Below are 24,442 nucleotides of genomic sequence, written 5' to 3'. Positions count from 1 at the left end.
GCTTTTAAGAATGTAAGGCTACATATTTAGCAGATGTTCAACTTGGTCTTCATGTAGGCCCCCAACAAGTGGTACAGGGCCTGTCTCTGACTCTGTTGCCTGCCTGTGGATCCTGTTCCCCTAACTAGGTGGCCTGTCTGGCCTTATTGGGAGAGGGTGTTCCTGGTTCTGCAGTGACTTTATGTGCCAGAGTGGGTTGGTACCCAGGAGAGGCCTCCCCCCTCTGGGAAAAAAAAGGCCAGATGAAGGGAGGGGCTGTTAGAGGTGGGGGGGAGCTGTGAGGATGAGGGTTATGATTGGCATGTGAAGTAGATAAATAAATAAATAAATAAATAAATGGAGAAAAAAGAATGTAAGGCTGTATACATCATAGTGAAAGTCAGTTAGCCCAAAGGATACTGTCATACAGAAGAAAAGATGTTAGGTCAAAGCAGTGATGGATTATGAAAAAAATAGTGATAGTTAAATAATTTTCCATTTCAAATAGCTTAAAATTATTAATACATAACAGTAAAAGCATCATGTATGTTTATGTTATTGCTATAGTTTGAATATGGTTTGTGTGCCACCAATGGCTCATAGGTTGGGAGTTTGACCTGGTGTTGTTGGGAAGTGGTGGGAATTTTAAGAGGTAGATCCTGTAGGTCATAGGTCACTGGGGTAAGTAAGCATTTGGCAGCTGTCATGAGGGAGATGTTATGAAAGGACCAAGGTTGGCCCTTCTGTCCTCTCTTCTTATTTGAAATGAGGTGACTTTTTTATTTAGACATGGACTCCTGTCATGTTGTACTGCCACAAACTGGCCTCATAGAGGCCAGGTCAAGCCCACTGTTCCCATCTACATCCCTCCACTCCCTGCTTCCACTAATCTTGGACTCTGCACCTTCAAAGCTCTAAGCTCCATAAGTAGCCAGTGTCAGATACGTTATTATAGCGATGGCAAGTTAATACGGCTACATATATACACCATAACTGAAAAAACAAAACAGAATAGTGTTTCTCTTTTTGGAAGTTAGCTATTACACTTATGTTATTTTGTTCAAGGGGACTACCTCCCCTGACCCTTTCTTCACACACTTCTCTCCAAATCTCTAGAACAAAAGTGGAGCCTTAGTAGATGGTTGATCAATGTTGGTTAAGTTGAACTGAATTGCCTCTTGACTTATCATTAGTCTTCAAAGTACTGGGTCAATTTCCTACTAAGCATATTTATTTTAATTTATTAAAGAATGATAAATAATGCCCATTAACAATTTATTAGCTCTTCCAGTTTCTAAGTGGTTGATACGTTTTCTACCATTCCTAGGTACAACCACCATTTCTTTTCCTAGAGAAGGACCCTGTGATAATCATTCCCCTTGCTGCAGGACTCCAGTGAGGGGGAGTGGTGACATTGTGGGAAGTTGTACCAACTATCACTGGAGAAAGAGATGCCACAGTCCTTCTTGCTGGAGGATGATAGAGCCAACAGCTGTGTAGTCAGGGATCTCTGATTCCAGGACCTCATGGTCTACTATAGCGTCTCCAGGAGAGCTAAGGTGGTTTTGCTGTTTAATATGATTCTCTTAATGGCTAGATGGTATTGGAAGAACTGTGTTCATTCATGAAGAGAAACACATTACTTCAAGAGCAAACAAGGACACAGAAATCCTAGGCCTGGCAACATGTGCTGAGATGAAGTCTCTAGTGATGGGTCTGGGATGTCTAGACAGGTGGCTGAGGTAAGGTTGAGGAACTCACTTCTTGTACTTGTCACGTTACATCAACTTAAGGGTATAGAATGGAGACACCCATTTCCTGAGGAAGCAATGTATTCAGGCAAGCCTGGGCTAGAGTCCTAAGTCTTCTACTCACTAGGAGGATAACAGCTGGTGGCAACAAACAAACAAACAAACAAATAAAATTAGCACAGGGTTTTTTTTTTTTTTTTTTGGAGGATGCAGAAATACAAGGAAAGGTAACAGTCTCTACCTCAGTGACACCATTAACTCCCCATCTTAGCTTAGCATTAGAATTTCCTGGAAGTGCCACTCTAGGAAGATTTTGATTATTTGTATGTGAGCTGCATCCTGATTACCTGTGTCTTTAACAAGCAGCCATGAGATCTGAATGTGGCATGACATACTGAGAAGCCCGACTGTGGCCACAGCAGAGATGCAGGCTTGTATTGCAGGACTGGGACACAGCTCAAGGCCACACCTCCTGCAAATGGAGCATCCCTGCTAATCCTTCCTCATTTTGGCTTGCATCTGTGAGTATTTTACTCAGAGCCTGGCCTTTATTTTTGGATTCAAGCTGCAGCCTAATTTTTTTTTTTTTTTTTTTTTTTTTGGCTTCTAGTATGTTGTTAATGAGCATCTGGCCAGAGTTAACAAATGTGATATCAACTTAGGCGAGAAGCCTTTTCTTTTTCTTTTGGTTACCTTTTCTTACAAGAATCAATAATACCACCCAGGCTCTCAGGGGGTGAGGCTGGCATCCTCTCACACCTGCACTTTACAAAAGAGCTTGAAATAGCAGTAAAACTAGACAAAGAAGTGGTAAAGGCCATGTGGAATTAACGTGTGCCTCCAAGGTAGGTGAGGTGCAGGTAGTATTCCCATTTACAGCTAAAGAAAGTGAACACGCGCGCGCGCGTACACACAAACACACACACACACACACACACACACACACTTTGACTGTCTAAACACCATTTAAATGCTTTGTCTACCACTTGGAAAGTAGTAAAACGAGAAACTGCAGTCAGATGAGAAAGAAGTTCTCAGTGTCTGCCATATGGATTCATTGTGTGTGTGTGTTTTCTTAGACCAGTGGTTCTCAACCTGTGGGTCTCGCCGCCCATGGGAATTGAATGACTCTTTTACAGAGGTCACCTTAAGACCTTAATATCAGAAAACACAAATATTTACTTTATGATCCATAATAGTAGTAAAATTACAGTTATAAGGAAGCAATGAAAATAATTTTATGGTTGGGGGTCACCACATGCCCTTTACCACAGCCTGAGGAACTGCAGTAAAGGGCTGCAGCATTAGGAAGGTTGAGAACCACTAGTCTAGACTCTTCTGTATGCGTCTTCAGTTCTAATCCTTATGGAAAAACTCAACAGTGCTTGAAAACACCGCGTATTCTACATATGAGGGACTCTAGTGTTAGAGCGATGACTTACCAGGGCTCTTTAGTGGTAGGCTACTTAGCCACGCTGTCCAGAGTCCCTTGCTGATTTTGGGTGGTGTGCCTTGAGCCCTCTACCTACCCCATGCTCCATTCCAGCCAATTGTACATCTGGCTGTTTGCAACATCATCCTGTTTTAAGGATCTGTTCACATCCTTCCCTCTGCCAAATGTTTCTCCTATGGAAACCTTTTCTATGATATGCTTTATACCTCTTTCTTCTCTTTTATTGTCCATCTGTGGATGAAGAATGCCATTCATCTGCCCCATGCTTCTGAGTCACCTCCACGCTCAGGTATTCTCTCATGGTCACCTGAAATCAGGGTTTGTCTAAGGGCTCTGCTGTTCTACAAGCAACACCTCAATCTCATACACAGAAAACAGACCCAACTCTTAGTTGGCACACTCTTTAAAACTCAAGACCTGGTTGAAGGCTGACTGATGGTGTGTAATATCTGTGGAAGGATACTGGGACAGATTGCCCAGGAATGGAACCTGTAGCAGAAGGGAGCCCCTGGCTGGCAATGCTGTTTGGATATCACAGACACATCTATGGAGTGCGGCCTCTGACCTTCTGAGGTTCTGAGGTTAAAGGGGTGGGGCAGACACAAGTTCTGTAAGGCCTTTATAAAGAATGTACACATGCTTGCTCCTCCTTTCTTTTGCCTCCTTTCTCTGTGTTCTTCCCCATTCCTACTTTCTGCCTTCCATTTTCTTTCTTTCTTTGATTTAAAATTTCTTGTTTTTAGGACCTGAGGGCTTCTAGCTCCATGCTGTTTTAAGAGTTATTTCAGGGCAAGTTTGCCCAGAATAATTTTGTTCTATTTGTCCATTTGTCTGATCAATACAAGTTACAGACAAGAGCATGGTGTTAAAGATAAGACGGATGGCAGGGATGTGCTGGTTAGAAGTGGTCAACCTTAGAAGAGTGTTATTAAGCAGGGTCAGCTCCTTTAGTGGCTCAGGAGCTATTTGCACATCAGTAGGACAGACATCTTGGCATACCCTGTAAGCCTTCACCAGAAAGGACAACCTACACTCTGAATTTTGATGCTAGATTAACTGTAACTATCAATTTAAACTTATTAGTTACCTTCCTAAAATTTCTTTACAAAGACATAATATCTGAATTGATTTGGTTTCTTGAACCACTTAGGAAATTTCAAAATAAAAAAGCGTAAAATTTGTAAAGTTTTCTTCTCTGCTTTCATTTCTTTTGCTCATGTTACTGAAGTATATATTAATACCTTTGTAGCCTGAAGCAAAAGTTACTTTTATTGAACAATCCATTTAATAAAACAAGGGTTGTAGCAAATCACAATTCTTCTTACTTCCTATCATGAAAAGGGGACACTGAATGTGATTTGTCATATTATGTTTTAAGTTTCTTGGTTATGACTTGTAATCTTTTTCTTGTACTAATGTTTATGTACTGGGGATTATTTACTCAAATGAAACTTGTAGGGTACAAAAACCGCTGTATACAGCATCAACAAAACGTTCTCATGCTACTCTGTAAAAAATTCTTATAAGAAATATGTAGAGTAGTTAACTCTACATATTACATATACATACATATATATACATAATAGGTATTATGTATATATATTATATATATACATATATATATATACATAATAGGTGAAGTAAACAGTACTGGAGGAAAAGTAGACACTTAGCATAGAATATAAGAAATAAATACAAGTTTTTGATTCTTAAATTCAAATATTTTAAATATCTTCTTCCAAAATGTGACCTACTGCTAGGATAGCCAATGCTTTTACCCTGTGAGATCTTTGCACACTGGAATATAGTCTGTGCTCAAACACATATTTGTGTTTCTTTTGGGGTCTATCATGCATTTCCACAGCAAGTTACTATGGGTAAGAGCTCTGGAAAAATACCAAGAGTTTGAAAGCCAATGTGGGCTTCTGCACCATTTCTTTTATCTCTGAACATTTTTGTTGAATTGCTGTTGTCACTGATAGTTCAGAGAGGTGTTCTACCTCAAATAGGAATAATTTTTAAAAACTTAGTGTTTTTGAACATTAAAAAAAAAAAAAAAACAGTGTGAATTCATGTGGATGTTAAGATCTGCTGAGAAATACATTTTAATTTCCCGAAAAGCAAGAAAAATGTCTAGGTGAAAAGAAGAAGATAATAATTGTAAAACTGATGAAAAATGTTTCTGCAACAGTTCTTTCAAAGTCTTCTTCCTAGGTCGTGAATGACCAGATGTTCAGGACATTAAATATCATTAAAAGGCAAATTTTGTGTTCAAAGAGTAGAAATAGTGTGACATTCTTACTAAAGCAAGAATACTAATGTGCCTTGGACTATAAAAGAAGTAAAACAATATTCATATGGGACAATTTGATAAAAACCTAAAATGATTCTCATTCTCAGCCATATTGCAATTAGATTAATTCAGTTCCTATGTTCACTTATAGATTCATCAATTTACATATAAACATTACCTCACTTCATTGGTGATTATAAATACAAGCTGCTAATAATTTTACTTTAAAAGTGTCTATACTCTTTTTCTAACAGAACATTTGCAGCTATACCAAGTTAAGGGCAGTATTTCTGTATCACCCATAGGATGACACACACTCCTTTTATGCAGACTCTCCTATTTCTATCAAAATAATAGACTTTTCTTTCTCAGTAATTATATGCAGAAACTTAACACAACATCAATAACAAAGTAAAACAGTCCTAAATCATAAAACCAGGGTAATCTATCTTTAATTTTAGAGTTCAACTTAATCTAGACTCCATGTAAGGTCTGATGGTTAACTTGATTATCTGCTTGATTAGGTCAAGGAACACTGAGGAGATTAGTGAAGGGCATTTCAGGGTGTGTCTATGATGGGATTTCTGGAGATATTTAGTGTGTAGCATAGTGAATGTACTGATCCTGTGATGGATTCATATGATGGTGTTATTGAATGGTGGTGAAAGGTATGAGGTAGGGCCTAGATGAAGGAAGTTCTGTGAGTATTTTTGAGGCCTATATCCTTCTCTAACTTCTAGTATTTGCCTTTTCTCTGCTTTCTGGTCTTCATGACATGAATCTGATTTTCCCTCCCAGCCACCATGGTTGATGCCTTTGAAATCGTAAGCCAAAATGCAACCTTCTTCAGGTTGTTTCTATTTGGTTTTTGGTTTCAGTGACAAGAAGACTGATTACCAGAGAGCCATTCATTGTCCCTCCAAATGATAGGCTATGTTGAAAAGTTAATCTATGTCTGAGAGAAGCACAGAACAGCTCCTGGAAACCTGGTCTCTAGAGACAAACTGCTGTTGTCAGCTCTAGCTTTCTCACCTAGGGAAATCAGTATTGAGACAATGATTATAATAGCAAAGTCCTGATTATATGGTGACATAGTGAAATTTCCTGGCATACCATATAGACAGCAATCCAGAAATTTAGGTAAATAGAAACGAAGAACATAAGCATTATACTTTTAACAGCCTTCTATTGATCTCAAACACAGAATGTAGGCCTTCTTGGGACATTCTTTAACAAACTGCCAAGTGAACTTTTCAGTCCCAGAGATAATATAAAACATGGCACCTGTCATGTGCTCCTGGGGGTCTCTTACGAATGAATCAAGAGTAGGAAAAAAGAGACTATCAATGACAGATAATGTTCAACAAACTTTTTTATTGCCTGCTTGTCTTTTTGTTAATACATTGTTTGGAAATGAGTTAATCTGAATGAGTACATCATTATTTTAGTTAGTGGCCACATGCCCAAGTGCACACCAGCAGAATGTTCTAGCGGGAGGCTGGGAGATCATCACGAATGCAGGAAAGTGCCAAGGTAGGATAACACTAACATATGCTATCTTAAGCAGCATAGTGTCACTTATTTCTTCTGATGGTCCCAGTGACTCTGACTGGGGGGAGGAGGGAAGTGTTCCCAGAAGGAGCACCAGGACAGAGCTACCTAATGATGCTCCATCTTAGAGACTGCAGTGAAAGCCCAACTCAGTAGAATCTATCATCAGTTCTAAAGGCAAATCCAACTGAACAAAGCTCTGGAAAAGTTATTTGTTATGGATTCTGAGATGGAACATTATGAATAAAAAAAACTTAAAAAGATACTGCAATGTTCAAACATTCTTTCTTAAACTGGAAGCAAAGGTAAATAAAAAACTAACACCTTGTTCCCTATTTGCTTCTCACACTGGTGAGCAGAAGGGCATATGCATACTTTCTGGCTGGGCCTCTTGCATGCTGTGTGAAGAGCAAATTGCTTTCAAATGTGCCAAACTTTCTCATCACCCAGCCAGTGAGAAGCAAGTAACACAGGCAAGTCAGGGTTGCATCTCAGGTGAAAGCTGGGTTGCTGTTCCTTGTCCAGGTCTATAAATCTCAATTCTAGCCCAGGAAGTGGGACCACCTGGGAAACTGATGAATCACTCCCCTCCCCACTAGTGAGGGATCATTGTTTAGTCAGTTGGAGAAAAGGTACAGGCATAGTTCTCTCTCTCTCTCTCTCTCTCTCTCTCTCTCTCTCTCTCTCTCTCTCTCCCTCTCTCTCTCTCCCTCTCTCTCTCTTTCATTCTCTCTCTCTCTCTCTCTCTCTCTCTCTCTCTCTCTCTCTCTCTCTCATTCTCTTTCTCCTTCTCCTCCTCCCCCCCCCCATATGTGTTTTTAATAAAGCTTTCCATATGGGTAGAATACCAGACACAGTTAACAACTGTTTTAAGTAGTGATTGGGACATATCATGGGAATGTACTCAATCCACCCATGAAAGAAACAACAGTATAGGAAAAGAAACTCTAATAAGGTGAAGAACCATTTAGCAGAGACGGCAGAAGATGGCTTTGACCTAAAGCTGGAGACTGTCATGCCTAAGCTATTTTTTACTGTAGGCCTTTAGCTTGATCAAATACTTACAGATTGTGGTGGTTTAAATGAGAAGGACTGTAATAGCTTCATATGCTTGAATGTTTGGTTCACAGTTAGCAGAACTGTTTCGGAAGGATTAGGGAGAGATGTGGCCTTGTTGGAGGAGGTATATCACTGGGAGTGGGCTTTGAAGTTTCAAAAGCTCATGCCAGGCCCAGTGTCTCTCTCTGCCTGCTATGTGCAGACCAGGATGTAGCTCTAAGCGACTTTTCCAGCATCACGCCTGCCTTTCTGCCACCATGCTCTCTGTCATGATAATGGACTAACTAAAACTGTAAGCAACTCCCCAATTAATTGTTTTCTTCTATAAATTGTCTTGGTCCTGGTGTCTCTTCACAGCAACAGAAAATAAGACAAGACTACTCCTTTGCATTCTCTCTGGTTCTTTGACCTTCATTTTACTATTGCAGAAGTCTCAGTGGCAGTAAATGACTATAGTAAAAATAGCTTAGTAGAAAAAAAAAAGAAAGATGGGATTTAAAAAAAAAAAGCATCAGCAATCTTGTTTTCTGGGACAAGATCACACAGGCTGCTAGTAGGCTTATGACTTAGAAATTTCTCTTGCTCAGTCCTCAGCTCCATGGCTTTAGTGGTCGTTCAGGACACCTTCCTGGCAAAGCTCAAATGTGAATAGGTCAACTATCTGGCTCTTTGTTACCTATAACAAAGATACTGGATCTGTGCTGAAAAAAACTCTCACAAGTTGTAGAGATGGACCCATGGCTAGTCCTCCCTCTTTATAAGTTGTTTGTCCTTAACCCTTTGTCCTTACCACACCTCTTTCTTCAACCTACACAGATAGCAGACATCTAGCTGTATAGAGAAAAAAATGAAGCTGACAAACTATAAAAGCTTTCTATTTCCTTCTATACAATCTATCAACTTCCTAGAGCAGAGAGGATTGCTGCTCTGCTTAATTCCCCATGAGCTTCCAGCTGTCCACAACTCTGCTGGTCAACAAAGTCCCAGCTGCCCACCTATGGCATCTATCTGCACTGGTTCCTTCATCCCGAGGGGCTATGTGATCCAGCCTCATGCTGGCTTGTGCAGCGGATGGCCTCCCTTCTTGCTTCACTTCTCCATTGATGAAAATGGTGACAACCTCAACCACATCTAAGAAAATTGCTTTCCCTCAAATTCTTTTCTTAGGAACTGCTTCATGCATACAAAATGAACATAGAGCAAATAGTGCTACCCTCTATCCCCTCTAGGGACCTTTCTCTCCCAGACCATTTTTCTTGCTTTCTTGGGATTCTGTGCTTCGATTTTCTTCACAGATGCCACTCCAACAATTAGTAATCTTCCATGTACTACTGTTGGTATCGTCTGGGTGTCGTGAATGCTTTAGTGTTTGTTTCATGATGAATTTTTAAAAAGTGTGTGTGTGTGTGTGTGTGTGTGCACATGTGCATGAGTGCACTTACCAGGGTATGTGTGTGGATGTCATAGGACAAATTATTTTGGAAGTTAGTCTCTCTTTCTACTCCGTGAGTTTCAGGGATCAAAGCCAGCTTGTCATGCTTGTATGGCAAATGCTTATCCCCACCTGAGCCATCTCAACCACCACGATTAATTTTTATCACCATTTTCTCACTTTCTATCTCCTCAGATTTGAGTTTTATTTGACTACTTTTATTTATCTTTGTCTTTCGTAAAGAACACAGCCAGAAACTAGTATATGTTCCATTCAGTCTCCAGAACTTTGTAACTTACTATTTTTTTTATAGTATTTTATGCTTTCAAAGATATCTCAATTGGTCAAGCTTAAACATAAATGCAATCTAAATGGACTCAGAAGGTTGTTCATATATATATATATATATATATATATATATATATATAATAAAGAAAAAAAAGTCTTCAGCTGGAGAGGGAATAGAAAGGATAAAAAAGAGTAGAAGGGAGGAAGAGGGGTGGAAATGCTGTATATTCAGTACTAATGTATGAAATTGTCAAAAATAGTTTAAATTAAAACCATGCTTCCTTTCTCATTTCCTCTTCTTCCCATTATTGATACTTCTGTCCGGCCTTATTTCCCTCACACCCTGGCCTGCATTTTATTCACATGTTTACACACGCTCATGGTGTAGAGCGCTAGCCTCACAGGGGCCACTTCACATGGCATCACATTTGAGTCTTCTACTAAACTGAGACCATTTGGCTCTGCAAGCTTGTCTCCATATTTGCTTTTCCTGCCTCCCCCCCTTTGACTACCATGATTGGAATTAGCTTTTTAAAATGCATCTGACCAAAGAAATCATCTCGACTGCTGATCACATAACAAACCTGCAAGTTTCCTGGTATGGTCTCTGTGCATTCTGTACTTCAAGGTTGTGTCTCATCATTTTCTCCTCCAGGATAGTTCCCTCTCTAGGCTTCTCCCTCATATTGAAATTTATCACTTCATTGAGGAAATACTTATAAAGTCCTCTCAAGTCCCTCCAAACCTTGCCAGATGGTGAAGTCAATGGCTAGAGTTAATTACGGCCTCCATTTTCTGGAGCTGTAAGTGGGAAAAGAAGACACATGCTCAAAAAGTTCTAGTGTCTAGTCAGGGCCCAAGGGCCATGTAATCATTTAGAGGATTGGGACGGGACATACAAGAAGCCTCTGATCAAGACTTTATTGTCTGGAAAGCATCAGTCCAGCCTAGAAAAGAGTGAGGACTAGGTAGGAAAATCAACCAAAAGAAACAGTTGTGAGCTGGGGCATAGTGGCATAGCCTGTGTTTCTAGCACCTGTAGCTAGTCAGGGGATTGTGAATAACACTGAGATACACAGGGGTCCCTGTCATAAACACACAAATACCTCCACTCCTAAACAAGCCCAAAATGCTGTGGTGGTTTGAATAGGTATGGCCTCCATAGACTCTTGTGTGAATGCTTGGACAAGAAAAAGTGGCAGTATTAGGAGGTATGGCTTGTGTCACTGTGGGGTGGGCTCTGAGGTCTCTTATTTGCTCAAGCTGTGTCCATTAGGACACAGTCTTTTTCTACTACTGGATCAAGATGTAGAACTCTCAGCTTCTTCTCCAGCCCATGTCTGCCCGAATGCTGTTGTATTTCCTGTCATGATGATAATATACTAAACTTCAGACACTGTAAGCCAGCCCCAATTAAATGTTTTTCTTTATAAGGGTTGCTGTGGTCATGGTGTCTCTTCACAGCAAGAAAACTCTAACCCAGACACATCTTTATTTATCAGACTGACAGATTCTTATTTATCACACAAAATATGGCAGTTCCCAGCAGTACTTGCTCCCTTCCACACCTTCCGAGAGAGGTGACCAATTCCTCATGTGTTCCATGTCTGCAGTTTGTAGCCCTTTCTTTGTACTGTGACAGTGTGATTTTTAGTTGTTCTTTTTCTCACGTTTTCCTGGTCCTGCTGCTTCCAATTTCTTTTGCCTATAAGTCTTCTTCCTCCAGAGTCTTCTGTGGCTTCCTTTACCCTTGCATAGGGAGCCCTTGAATACATTCTTATATTCTCGAGGACCCTCATAGTTCTTTGAGCACTGATCGTGATTATGCATTCCCTAAATGAGCATGCACTGAGCTTCTCCTCTCTTCTAGGCATGTGAACTGAACTGATGATCAAATTGCAAGTCAGACAGAAGGCATCACCATCATTACGCAGCATTTCAATATGCAGGGGTGTCCCATGGGGACAATATAGCTGAGAACCAGGCCCTTGCAGTGTTGGCTGTGTAAGGACCTAGACCTGTGGCCTTTCATCCTACTTTCCCAGCACAGAATCTGTTCATTGGCCATTAGGTCCGTGTGGGCACGGAAGGACCAGCAGTGTCCTGGATTCCCTGCTTTGCAGGATGTACCCAGCTCACCAAGCCTCCAGCCTCAGAGAGTGCACAAGAAAAGGTACAGGTAGCACTGGGAATCTCTTCCAAGTAAAGACTGATAGCATGGTAGAGCCTACAGTGAGTATGGATGGGAGGTCAGGTCAGAGACCAAGAAGGAAAGTGAAGCCTAGTCTGGAAAGACCTTGTTAGAGTTCAGAGTGCCTGGTAAGCCTTTCGTCCTCTCGCTCCTGCTCTTCAGCCGTTTGCAGCCCCGTGGCTTGACTGTCGGCTCTAATTTAGCTTCTGCTCATTACCTCATCACCCACTTTCTATAATTACATGTTGGGCAGCTCTTTCTCTTCTCATTTTAATTAGTTGTCAAATATAAAATGAACATTAGCAGTATTTTCTGCCTCGTTCTCATGGATGCCCTCCTTTGCATGTTTTCATTATCCAGGTGTTAGGATGAGGCTTTTATTTGTAAATGAGCCCCTAATCTCACAGATCCTTCAAGATTATCAGGGACGTGTAGGAAAGACTATATAAAAAAACCTGGGATGGTTAGATGGCCCAGCAAGAAAGGCACTTACTTGCCCTTAAGTTTGATGACCTGAGTTTGATTCCTGGGTCATACATGTTGGAAGGAGAGAACTGGTTCTTCAAGCTGTCTTCAGACCTCCACATACACGCCATAGCAGCTACCCTCTCCTATGACTGTAACTTCAAAGATTAAAAAATAATGTATTAAAAATCTAAAGCTGTGGGCCAGAGAGATAGCTCAAACATTTCAGAAAACTGGCTATTCTTCTAAAAGACCCAGGTTTGATTCCCAGCACCTGCATGGCCACTTACAACTGTCTGCAACTCTAGTTCTAGGGGATCTTATACCTTCTTCTGTTTCCATGGGCATTGCACACACATGGTGCATAGAAATATATGCAGTCATTATCTATCACATAAAACAAAAATAGCATAAATCTTTAAAAATAAGAGAGCCAAGAAAAAGTGTCCACTGGGCAAACTGAGGCAGTAGGAAATGAATGTGGATTGACTCACTAAAACTGAGCAAGCCTCACATTGAAGAAGCTTGGAATTTAGACATTGGAACATTGCTCCTAACACCATAAGAAAGGAATATAAGCTGAATAAGACTAGAAGGGTCTAACTCTTCATGGTGGTTCTGTGTTTATTATAGTCAACCACTGCTTCATTTCTTTAGAAAAGAGTCCTTTATATTTCTTTTTTAGAATGCAGTTATGTGGCTTTAAATCCTTCCCTAGTTTTCTTTTTTTAAAGATTTATTTTATTTTTAGATATATGTGTGTTTGGGTATGTTCACATGAGTGTATGCATTGATGAAGACAGAGGCATCAAATCTGTTTGGAATTAGTTATAAGCAGTGGTGAGCTGCCATGTGAGTTCTGGGAACTGAAGTGTGTACTCTTAACCACTGACCATCTCTACAGATCAGATTATGGAGTATTGGGAATTGACCCAGTGCCTTATGTGTGCTACATAAACATTATCACAAAACTATATCCCCAGCTGGGGTAGGCCTTGGTTGTCTAAAGTCCTTTAGGATCTGGTTCTTGGAAGAATATAACAGCCAATGACATATGAAGCTTGGAGCTATGGCAACCATTTTCTCATTCTGAGTCAACTTAATAATGGAACATATCTTGCAGAACTTATAGTTTGACTTCTCAAAAGTGCCATACACCCCCAGACAGAGTTATTAATTTAACAGGCTGGCAAGCCAAGGATGGGTAAAATTCTGCACAGAGCCTTACCAACCTAAGACAGGAGTGCATTGCTTTTGATAATGCATATTCCACAACAGGTAAGAAAGGCATTCTTGTCAGAATGACCTAAGACAGGTTCAGTCTTGTCTATGCAATTAAAAAAAAAGGGGGAGAGGTGGAGAGCTTTTGGGGCTGCCTGGCAGGAATCTGACATGGGCCAAGGACACGGAAATGGGCTACAGATAGAAATCTGACATTAGGCTAGAACAAGGAAGTAATTTCAGACAGGAATCTAAATATTAGGCTAGAACAAAGAAGTAGGCTTCAGGCATGAAAATGACTTTGGGCTAGGACAGGGAAGTAAGCTCAGATATTTTGGTCATCCTGATAAGCCCTTAGAAATAGTGATTATGGGAGTGATCACAGGACTTTGTTTACTGCCTTGCTTGTTCTTTGACTATTGTTGTTTATTGTCTTGCTTGTTCCTTGACTATTTGCATCTATTGTATTCCTAGTTCCTGAACTTAGAACTGACCTTAATACTTGCATGAAATTAAAATAGTATAAAAGCAAAAAGGAGGAGGAGGGATGGGATAGGGAATTTATGGGGGGGGGGAGATGGGGAAAGGAAATAACATCTGAAGTGTAATAAATAAAATATCCAATAAAAGAAAGTACCACAAAAATCTACTGTCTATATATACCTGGAGATTCTAGCATCTGGGTTAGAAATTTCAGTATTTTTGGAAGCTGTTTTGCACTGCTTGGATCCAGGATTTTGTTCAATTATTTTGGTAAGTTTTTGACTAATTTATAACCAGTAGACCTAGAAAGACTCGGGACTTTATTTCTAACTTGTGCTGTGGCCCCTATAGCATATGAACATTAACCCACAATGGGACAGCTCAGGTATTAATGCTGTCCTTCCAGAGATAGCTGTCTGTGACTGTCATTTTCTGAGCATTCTAAAACCCTCATTTTGCTGGATGATGGCACCCCAAATGATCTCCTCAGTGTTGTTTATTCACTGTTAAAGGAACTGGAGTTTACTGCTGATCAAGATGGTTGACTAGAATTTGAATTCTGTGCTGTAAAAAGGTTTTAAAGAAGAATCTCTATATAAGTGTAGAGGGAACACTGATTTGAGCTGCATATATACAACACATGCTGGATCATGATGCTGCTCAGGAAAGGAGCTATAGCAAAACACATAATATCTTCTAGGCAGTGTATCAACAATGAAAAGGCAGGAAATCATTCAAGGCATCTATAAAACTGAAATGTCTTTGCTCGATAGCATTCTGACTTCAAAGCATCACAAATATACCTCATCCTGGGTAGAAACTGACTTTGGTTCTGGTTACGTCCAAGGAGATTTGAAGGTTGTTGCTCACCCCAGTGTTGAACATGGATTCCAAGACTCATTTCATGTTTTAACAGTTTCCAGATGAAAGCCAGCTGGTATCAGAAATCATACCGAATCTGCCTATTGCCCACAAGACCTTTCATGTCTGATATAACTGTGCCTTGGTTTCTTTTCTGTTGCTATGATAAAATCCATGACAACAGCAATAAAGGGAATATGGGTTTATTCTAACTCATAGTTTATGGTACAATCCATCATATCTGGGAAGTCAAGGTAGCAGGAACCTGAGGCAACTAGTCATATGGAGTTCATAATCAGGAAGCAGATAGCTATAATTAGTAGTACTTACTCATCTCTCTTGCCTCCTCTCCCCTCCCCTCCCCTCCCCTCTCTTCTTTTCTCATCCCCCCCCCCCCCCCCCCGTGCTCAGTCCAAGATTCTTACCCAGGGAAGGGTCCCACCACAGTTAAGATAGATCACTCCATATCAATGAACCCAATCAAGATAATCTCTTGAGGACATTCTTAGAGACTAACAATTTACACAATCCCTACAGGTATGTACAGAGATTTGCCCCCTAGAGTATTCTAGATCCTTTTGACTTGACAGTAACATTAACCATCATAAGCTGCTGGCTCAGGGAAGAAGCAGAAGTTCAGGATATAGATGAGACATTGGATGCTGGTGGTGGCTGCAGGCTGCATGTGGATGAGGCTGCTGGTGAGGGAGAATGACTGAAGTAGACTGGATTGAGAGATGCCTGGGGATGTGCTGTTAGTCAAGCACAGCTCTGAGTGTAGAGGAGTGGGTGTCTCCAGAGATGATTAGATCCTGGGTTAATGCAGAGTTTGATCTTAGTGCCCGATAGTAACTGGTTTGACGAGTTAAGAAGCAGACCAATGGGAGGTGGTGGCACCATGAAAGGTGGAGCCTGGCAGGGGGATCAGGTCTTCAGAGTCATGCTTTTGGGGCTGCATCTTTCTTTGGCCCTCTTCTATTTCCTGTTTACCACGAGATGAACATTGTCTTTCCTTCCTGCTGCTGTTGCTGTTCTGACTTACCATGAGCCCAGAAACAATGGAGCCAGTGGCAGTGTGCTGAACCTTTGCAACCACGAGTGAAGTAAATATTTTTCCATTAAATTGTCAGGTGATTTTTCACAGTAGTGAGAGAAGTAAAACAAGAGGCGGGGGAGGTGGGTGGGTTAGGAACTACCAGCTCTACCACTGGCTTTGGGCAGGACATGGGCTTTTCCTTCTTTTAAAAGGAGCTGGTCTTTCCATAATGGCAAGTCATTTCTTTTTAGGAAAGCCAAGTTTATAAATTGTTACTGGTTCTGCTAATGGCCCAAATGTGGGTTCTGAATTTTTTTTCTTCTTGCGTTCTCTTCTAATCGCTGTGTAGAATGTCAGGCTATTTCTGTCCCTTTATTGTGTCATTGGTCCTAATGGACTTTTTCAAGCAAAGACATGTGGCCAGCAGCAATGCTTATTCAGATGGATCAGGTTGTGAGCACTTTTTAAAAGTACTTTATCCATTAACTATTCACATAAAAATCCCACTTGGATAGGGGGCTGGGCAAATAGGTCAGTGGATAAAGTGTTTGTTGTGTAAACCCAAAGACCAGAGTTCAACCTCTAGAACCTGTAAAAGGACTGGGGGCAGGTCATGTGTGTTTATAATCCCAGCACTGTGGAATGGAGCTAGGTTGATCCCTGGGGGCTCACAGGCCAGCCAGTGTAACCTACTTGTCAATCTTCGCATACTCCTGAAGAATGATACCAGAGATTGATTTCTGGCCTCCACACACAAGGCACATGCACATGTACCTGGGCACACAAGTGCACCAACATGAGTGAATACCCACACCTACATATACAAGTCCTATTCTATAAAAATTAAAATGCCTACTAATGTTCTTATGAGTACATTGTAGTTTTGTTAGAATTTTCCAGGAAGAGTGACAAGCCTAAAACTCTCTCATAGATTTCATATTCATGCACCAGTTAGATTCTGTGGATACTTTGGTCTTCTGATACTTCATTTTGTTTGCATTGTACAGAAAAATTGTTAAAATCTTTGCGGAAGAAAACTGTACCTTTAAATGGTCTCTCAAGTGTCTGGAGGCACTTTATAGATGCTTCTGACCATTGTCATAATAATAGGTGCAGTGGCTACTCTACAGTGGCCTTAGCAACAGGAATGTGAACCATGAAGGATGTCATAAAAATAATACTAATGATGTGAAGTGTTTAACACCAAGTTCTTCTGGTGTTACAATATTTAAGCACAGTGAGAGCATCTCAAAAGGCAGTGGGAGATGAGGCAGCAGTACATTCTGCACACATGCCGTTCATAAAAAGAAACCCATCATGCCTGCTTACAAGATGGACTGCTTGTGCTCTAGAAGTTGACTGTGGTTAGGCAGGCTAGGGCCCCATTGGGAAAACCTGAATGGCAAAGCATCAGCTCAGTAACCTACCTTAGTAGACTCCTCAATCTCTGGGTGCACAGAAGCCCTGAGGTCATTCAACCCTGTATTTACTCATTTGTCATAGTTTCTTTGACATTATTAGGTTGTGATGTCTGGGGGCAGTGTATCCACACATTGTCCCAGCTACTGCCATGCCCAAGTGGGATTCCCCTCTTCTCGTAATTTTTCTCATCATGACTGTTTCTTAGTTACATCATCACTCCATTCTGCCTTTCTCTATATGTTCTCCATCTACCACAATAAAGCCTGGCAGGCAAGAGGCTTCTAGCCACTCCTCCCATAGAGAAGGTTAGTACTGTCACCTTTAACTATGACCTTTAATGCATTCCAACAAACAGTTATCTGAGGCCTTTTAATTGCTGGAAGTCTCAATGCCTAATTTCCAAAGTTTCATTTGAACAAGAGCTGTGACTGAGGTGACAACTAAGCCTTGAACAGTAAACCCAACTTCACCTGATCTGATGACAGGGGTGTGTGGGTATGTGGATGTGTGGTGTGTGGGTTTGTGGAGCCTCATGAATACCTAAGGCTGCTGCTTCACTCCTTTCCTGATTCTCTGTTTTGTCTTAACAGGAGGTCTAATCTCCATTCAACCTTCACCCTTCAGTCAAGTACACCGGTGGAGGGCATGATAAGCAGGCCTAGGGCCTAGAGAGATTTACATACTAATAAGGTACCTGAAGGCCGGAGGGTGGAGCCAATTAAGCATTCCTCCCCAGCCCCTCCCCCCTCTTCCCCTCCCTATTTAACTCAGGTCTGCCCTGGGTTTTGGGGGAGCACATCCAGATCCATCCACCATCCGCCATGCCAATAAACTGGTTTTGGAAACCCAAGGACTTCCTCGTGTGTTGGGGCAGTGACATGAGGAACCATAGAAAGGCCTTTAGTCAGCAGCCAGGCCTAACTTCTAGCTGGAGGAACCCTGTGGTTCCCCAGCAGTTTTTTACCTACACTTTCCTACTCTACAGAGGCAGTACAAAGACATTCTGAAGGCTTCTTGTCATCAGGCTGTTCACCTTGTTTTGACTGAAGCCAGTCAGCCTCCAGGGCTGCCTTGCTTTCTCCTGGGTTAGACAAGGGTAAGACTGCATCTCTAACCAGCACAGAACTTGGCAACACCTTCTAGATGCTTCTGGATTTTGCAGACATGCAATTTGCAGCAGTTATAGGATTATGGAGGCCTGCAACAGACTTCTAGAAAGACTCTGAGATCGAGCATCACATGGCAGATTCAGACTCCTTCCAAGGAAAATCTTGGAGGCTTCTGCATAAAAGTTTCAAAGCTAGAACCTGGGATGTTGGTGGTACCAGGAGAAAGGCTTCAAACTGGTGTGGGGGATGTCTCTCATGTGCTACAGGTGGCAGCAATAGAATGGCAGGGCTGCCCAAGGCCACTGAGGTCCAGATGACTCCATCATCCATCCCAGGTGCCAGCTACATGTAAGCATGCATTAGATGCCAGACCAGACTTCTTAGACTAGAGTAACAGATGCAGCCCTTTCCCTGTCTGACAGGAATTCTGTTGAGACCACTTTCTGTGAATCTCTAGCTAGCACCTCTAGGTGTCAGGATTTCTCATGGGGGAAACAAGTTTACATGAAAGGGGTTATTAGTGGGCACACATCCTGCTCCCCACTGGCTTTCATGCCTGCCTGGCAATCAGATAGCCTGGCCCCTGCTGGGAATCACCACTTTCCTCAGAGTGCTATTAAATGAGATACTTATATTTGCTATGCTGCTTGTCTCTGGTTCTGAGACCTCAACCCCCTCAGAGTTCCAACCATGCTGCTGTCCACCTGACTGTCCAGGAGTTAATAATGCTGAAAGCTCCTTGCTCCTAACAACCCATCTCAATGTCCCTCTTAAACCTATATCTGAGACCTTGCACTATGGGGATGCAGTATTTAGTGTTTTCCATGTTGGCTTTTAGTCTTGCTTTGGCCCACTTTTTTTTTGCTCTGACACCATTTCTGTCTTCTAAAACAGAATCTTTATTCTGTGCTAAGGTATATTAGAATTATTAACTTTCTTTTTTTTTTTTTTTTTCTTATGAGGGATCACAGTTAAGAGACTACCCTGAATCTTACTGGGGACTTTGAAGTTTTGAACAATGGTGGAATTGTTAAGATCAGGGGGAGTATTGCAGCTGAACTCACTTTGCATTGTGGGATGGCCATGGAGGAGGAGACATTCAGGAAGAGGGTGGAAGGTATAGGTAAAATTGATGTTTGGGGTGCCAAATTGACAAGGTGTAGACTTGTGGTGATTAATCTTCAATGTCAACTTGACTAGATCGAGTCACATGAGACGTCATCTGGTGTGTTTGAGAGAACATTTCTAGAGAGGTTTAATTGAGAAGTGAACACCCACCCTGAGTGTGTATGAATAGGAAGAAACTGAACTGAGCACTGGTGTGAGGGGGGATGGGAGTGGGTGGTGGGGGTGGAGGACACTGGGACAGGGATAGGGATGAGGGAAGGGGGATGAGATGACAATGAGGATGGTGCAGAGGTTCCTCCATCTTGTATTTTTGCTGAGGCCATTTCAGCTTAAACTAGAATCTGATCTCCTTGGTGGAGAATTCCATGGAAAATTACCCAACTCTGTTTTAGGAACCAAAGGTCTGGATGTTCTAGCTGACTTATCTTAGCCTTTGTTAAAACTACTTGTTTGTTTGCATCCTCCTCCAGCTAAAGGTTGATCTTGGCTGCCTGCTTATGTAGAAACCCCGTCCGGCTGGATAGCCAATTATCTTAACTTCTGTTCAAAGTGCTGTGTAAAGCCCCCTCACCTCCCCCATAGCTGATGAGGTGGTCTCTGGCCTTATAAAACAGTGTTCTGGATACTCAGGACCACACCTAAGTCCCTGAACCCTTGGATGTAGTTCCAGTCTGCTGGAATACTTTTAACTGGCCATGCACTGTGTCTGAATGGGAATCTTTGGCAAGCTCCTGGTAACATGAGCATACATCTCTCTCTTCTTCCTGACTTCAGACATAGTGTGACAGGCTGTGTCACAGCACCATACCATGACAGGGAATAAACCTTTCCATCCCAAAGGGCATTCCCACCTCCATTTGGTTCAGTCCAGGACCTGCTTCCGTGGAATAGTTCCATCCACAATTAAGATGGGTCTTCCCCAGGGGCTGGAGAGATGGCTCAGTGGTTAAGAGCACTGACTGCTCTTCCAGAGGTCCTGAGTTCAATTCCCAGCAACCACATGGTGGCTCACAACCATCTGCAATTAGATCCGACACCCTCTTCTGGCTTGCCTGAAGACAACTACAGTGTACTCATATATGTAAAATAAATAAATAAAATCTTAAAAAAAAAAGATGGGTCTTCTGTATCAACTAGCGTAATCAAGATAATACTTCACAGAAATGTCTAGAGGATCATCCCCTATAGTATGATTCCATCCATTGAAAACACTTTGTGTGTGCCCAAGAATTTGAAGCAGATTTTTTAAAAGCATATAAAATAGCAATATCAGAAAAAAAGTGAAGAAATTAGTCAAAGGGAAATTTAGGATAGATAGAAAAATTTCAGGCAAACCGAAGGCAAGGTGAGGTGAGCATATAAGTGTATATTTACATATTGTACACCAGATAAGTAGGAGAGGTACATGGTCCTTGTCCTCTAAGACTGCTTTCTGCTTGAGGAGGTAGAAGATCTCATGAATACGAAGGGTCCTTGGGCCTAGACAGGGAGATGGACAAGGAAAGCATTCCTCAAAGAGGAAATATGGGGGCAAAGCTGGACAGTCTCCTCCTGAGAGAGAAACCTGACCTACATCACACCATTCTCTTGTATCTCCTTAGTCTCATGCCCTCCTATACACTGTCCCCATAACACCCCATGTACTTACCAAGACCCAAGCACGAAACTCTGAGTCCTGATTTCCCAAGATTCCTAGAACAAAAGGAAAGTAACATATAATCACCACTTGCACAAGTGAAGCAGCACACACCTAACCCTGAACATTATCTTTCTTGGTAAGAGCTGAGGCAGGAGAGTGTCCACCAGTGATTTGGGAAGTTCTTTCATCGCTATTTTGTTTTTCATTGCTATTTCACTTTGAAATTGAGAAAGTCAAGAATCTCAGGCTTAGCCTAGGAACAAATTGTACCCCACAAATGAAGCTTTTCAATTTTAAGTTGTCTTTATCAATTTGATTTTACATGTACTGTCATGCTCTTTCCTTCTAGAATGTGAGTTTCCCCACAGCAATGGAATTTACCTTTTCCACTAATCAACTGTCAATGATTCATCACAAACATGATGCAGAGTAGGCACTTAATAAATGTTGACTTACTGACTGACTTCTAAAATAGAATATTACTTCCATACAAAGAACACTTATAAAACTGTGTTTACTACAATGCACTTTTATACAAGGTTGCATAAAATTATCACAGGAAGTTCAGATAACCCTTTAAAGAAGGAGTCTTATTTTCTTCCTCACTATTTTTTTTCTGCTTTCATCACTCAAAGTTCATCAAGTAAAAGGCATGTAGGTTTATAATTTTGTAGCCTTAGAACCAGTTCATTCATTTACCTACAGTCTTTATGGAAATCCAGAACCAACCCATTTCTGTCTTCTCACTAATACTTCTCAGAGAAGACACAGAATTCTCAGCAGGCAAATGTATCATAGAACCAGTATGTACATCAAACCAAGGAGGCAACACCAGAATAATCACAGCCTGGGGGTGGGAATTATCCCCTACTGTGCCCACATGCTGAACAGTTCCCTCCCTACTTTTGCTACAGAGTGACACACTGACCACGTTACCAGTTTGCTGTCCTCACTGTGTCTACTTTGGTTTCTCCAGAGTTTATAATCAGGACTTTTATTTTTGCATTGTGACTTTTTCCCTCTTTTATTGTCTATAAAATGTCACCTAAGTGACACATGTCAAATACTTATAATGCTGAACTGAAAGACTTACTGTCCCTTTAGTGTAACCTTAGAGTGACTTTAGGAAGATGCTTTCTGAGGTCTGATTTATTCATTAGTAGGTTGGGATGTTGGTATCTGTGTCATTCACTTAGTATCATCTCTATGTGGATGGAATTCGAGTAATTATGATAATGTTGAATGGAAAGCCAATACAGGGAGTTTGGTGCCTTCTGCCTGCTAATCTCTAACAGATAGGGTGCTGAGTCTTCCCACATTAACTAGATATTTGCAACTGGAAAGAAACTTGCATTCAAATACACGTGAAACGTGATTTGAACTACCAGATAGGAAAAAAGTAATTGGGTATCTTTCAGGAAATTTTTTTTTCTGAGATGTTGTTCTTTGAGTTTTCAGAAATCATTAGATGTACCATGGAAGATCTTCCTTTGTAGTCAGAAAGTCTGCTTCTTTCCAAAAATGGGAATCTAGAGAAAAAATAGCTTAACAGAGGGGAATAAAAACTACTACATCCAAGGTGAAATAAACCAAGTAAAATGTAAGATAATACCTGAGTCTCCCAGGTAAGCCATCCAACACTGATGAATAAGTAAATATTTAGTGAGAAGTCACTATTGTTCCAGACAAGCTTTGGGACACAGAGGGAAACAAGGCACAACTCTCTACCTTGAAAGAACCCAGAGTCCCAAAGAGGAACAAGGTAGAGCTTAACATGCTATTACAGCTCAGTGGTGTGTGACCTGTCACAGCAATCTTCGGGAACAAGGCATGAGCATTCTGATCTTGTCGTGAGGAAACAGATTTAAACAAGGTTTCCTGAGGAACTTTGACACCATTTAGTGATATTGAGAATAATATGGAGGTGTAACAGCACAGCACAATCACAATGACAACAACCAACAATGCAGAGCAAAACAAGGCAGCTTTAAGGCTAAGCCTGTACAGACCAGAGTTCTCTGACCCAATCAAAAAACAGTAAGTTGGTGTAACTGGACGCTTTCTAAGCAAGAGCTGCCCTATTTTCCCTATGATGTAAGATGATGAATGATCAGTCAGGATGGAAGACTGGACTAGAGAACCATCAGAAAAAAACTAAGTGTCTAACAGCAAGCCTGTTCCCTTACCATTGCTACTACAGAAAGGGCAGCCGTTCTGAAAATCAATGTCTTAGAAAAATGTGGAATGAAAGGAAAGTTCAATTTCAGACACTGAGTGGTAACAGGCCCTACCTGAACCTTAGTGCTTTTGTCTCTTTCAACTCTTTAGTTTCTCTTACATTCTCTAAATATTTTATTTTTCTAAAGAGAATGGTTACTAAACTTATGTGGCCATTTTAAAGTGAAAGGCACTTTCTATGCTTCAGAGGTTTCTGAATCTTTCAATTTATTGCCCTTAAGGTCTTTTCGAGATACGTAACCACATAAATGAATCACTCTTGATACATGACTAGCCTACTTACTTTGTAGATGGAGAAGATGGGAGAAACCAATTTTCATTTAGGGCATGAAATCCCAACACTACAGCAGTTATACCAAGTGGCCCAGCATCATCTTCCTGACCCTGCCCATCCATGTGAGTCAGAAACATGGTGGTAGCCAGCTACTCTGACCCATTTAAACTCCCCTAGATGACAGAAGCCTAAATACTTGTCACATGTGAGGGCTGCCCATGAGCCTTAAATATACCATTTAGTTCTTTATGCATATGGCTACATCATTAAACAACCAAGTGCATCACTCCTGTTGAACTGTAACACATCACCTGGATCCACTCTGTCACCCAGGGAGACTTTTCACAAGCACATCATAATCTTCTGTGACATTATGTATAAGGTTTCATTTTATTTCTTAATTCCTCAGAAGTCATGGGCGAGGGGACAGAGGGTGAACTAAAAAGTATGTTGGATTTCCAACTACCTTGAATCCCTTTCTCATTTGATCCAAAATAGTCTTTCGGCACAGGCTTCCCTATTTTATCTGTGTCAGATACGCCAGAAGGAAGTCTCACCATGTTCATTTT

At 41.2% G+C, this 24,442-nt stretch overlaps 1 protein-coding gene across 3 annotated transcripts in view; it reads right to left on the bottom strand.

The window, feature by feature from the left end:
- Kcnab1 (potassium voltage-gated channel subfamily A regulatory beta subunit 1) overlaps positions 1-24,442 on the bottom strand; it is a 380,454-nt gene that overhangs the window by 84,180 nt on the left and 271,832 nt on the right. For all 3 annotated transcript variants that reach the window (XM_034500275.2, XM_076932477.1, XM_034500276.2), the window contains exon 2: positions 21,371-21,414. In XM_034500275.2, coding sequence (XP_034356166.1) covers positions 21,371-21,414 — 44 coding nt within the window. The remainder of the gene's footprint in view (positions 1-21,370; positions 21,415-24,442) is intronic.

This window comes from Arvicanthis niloticus, chromosome 4, assembly GCF_011762505.2.
Source record: "Arvicanthis niloticus isolate mArvNil1 chromosome 4, mArvNil1.pat.X, whole genome shotgun sequence".
NCBI lineage: Eukaryota > Metazoa > Chordata > Mammalia > Rodentia > Muridae > Arvicanthis > Arvicanthis niloticus.
The sequence above is the reverse complement of the archived record's forward strand: the minus strand, read 5'-3'. Positions and strand labels throughout refer to the sequence as shown.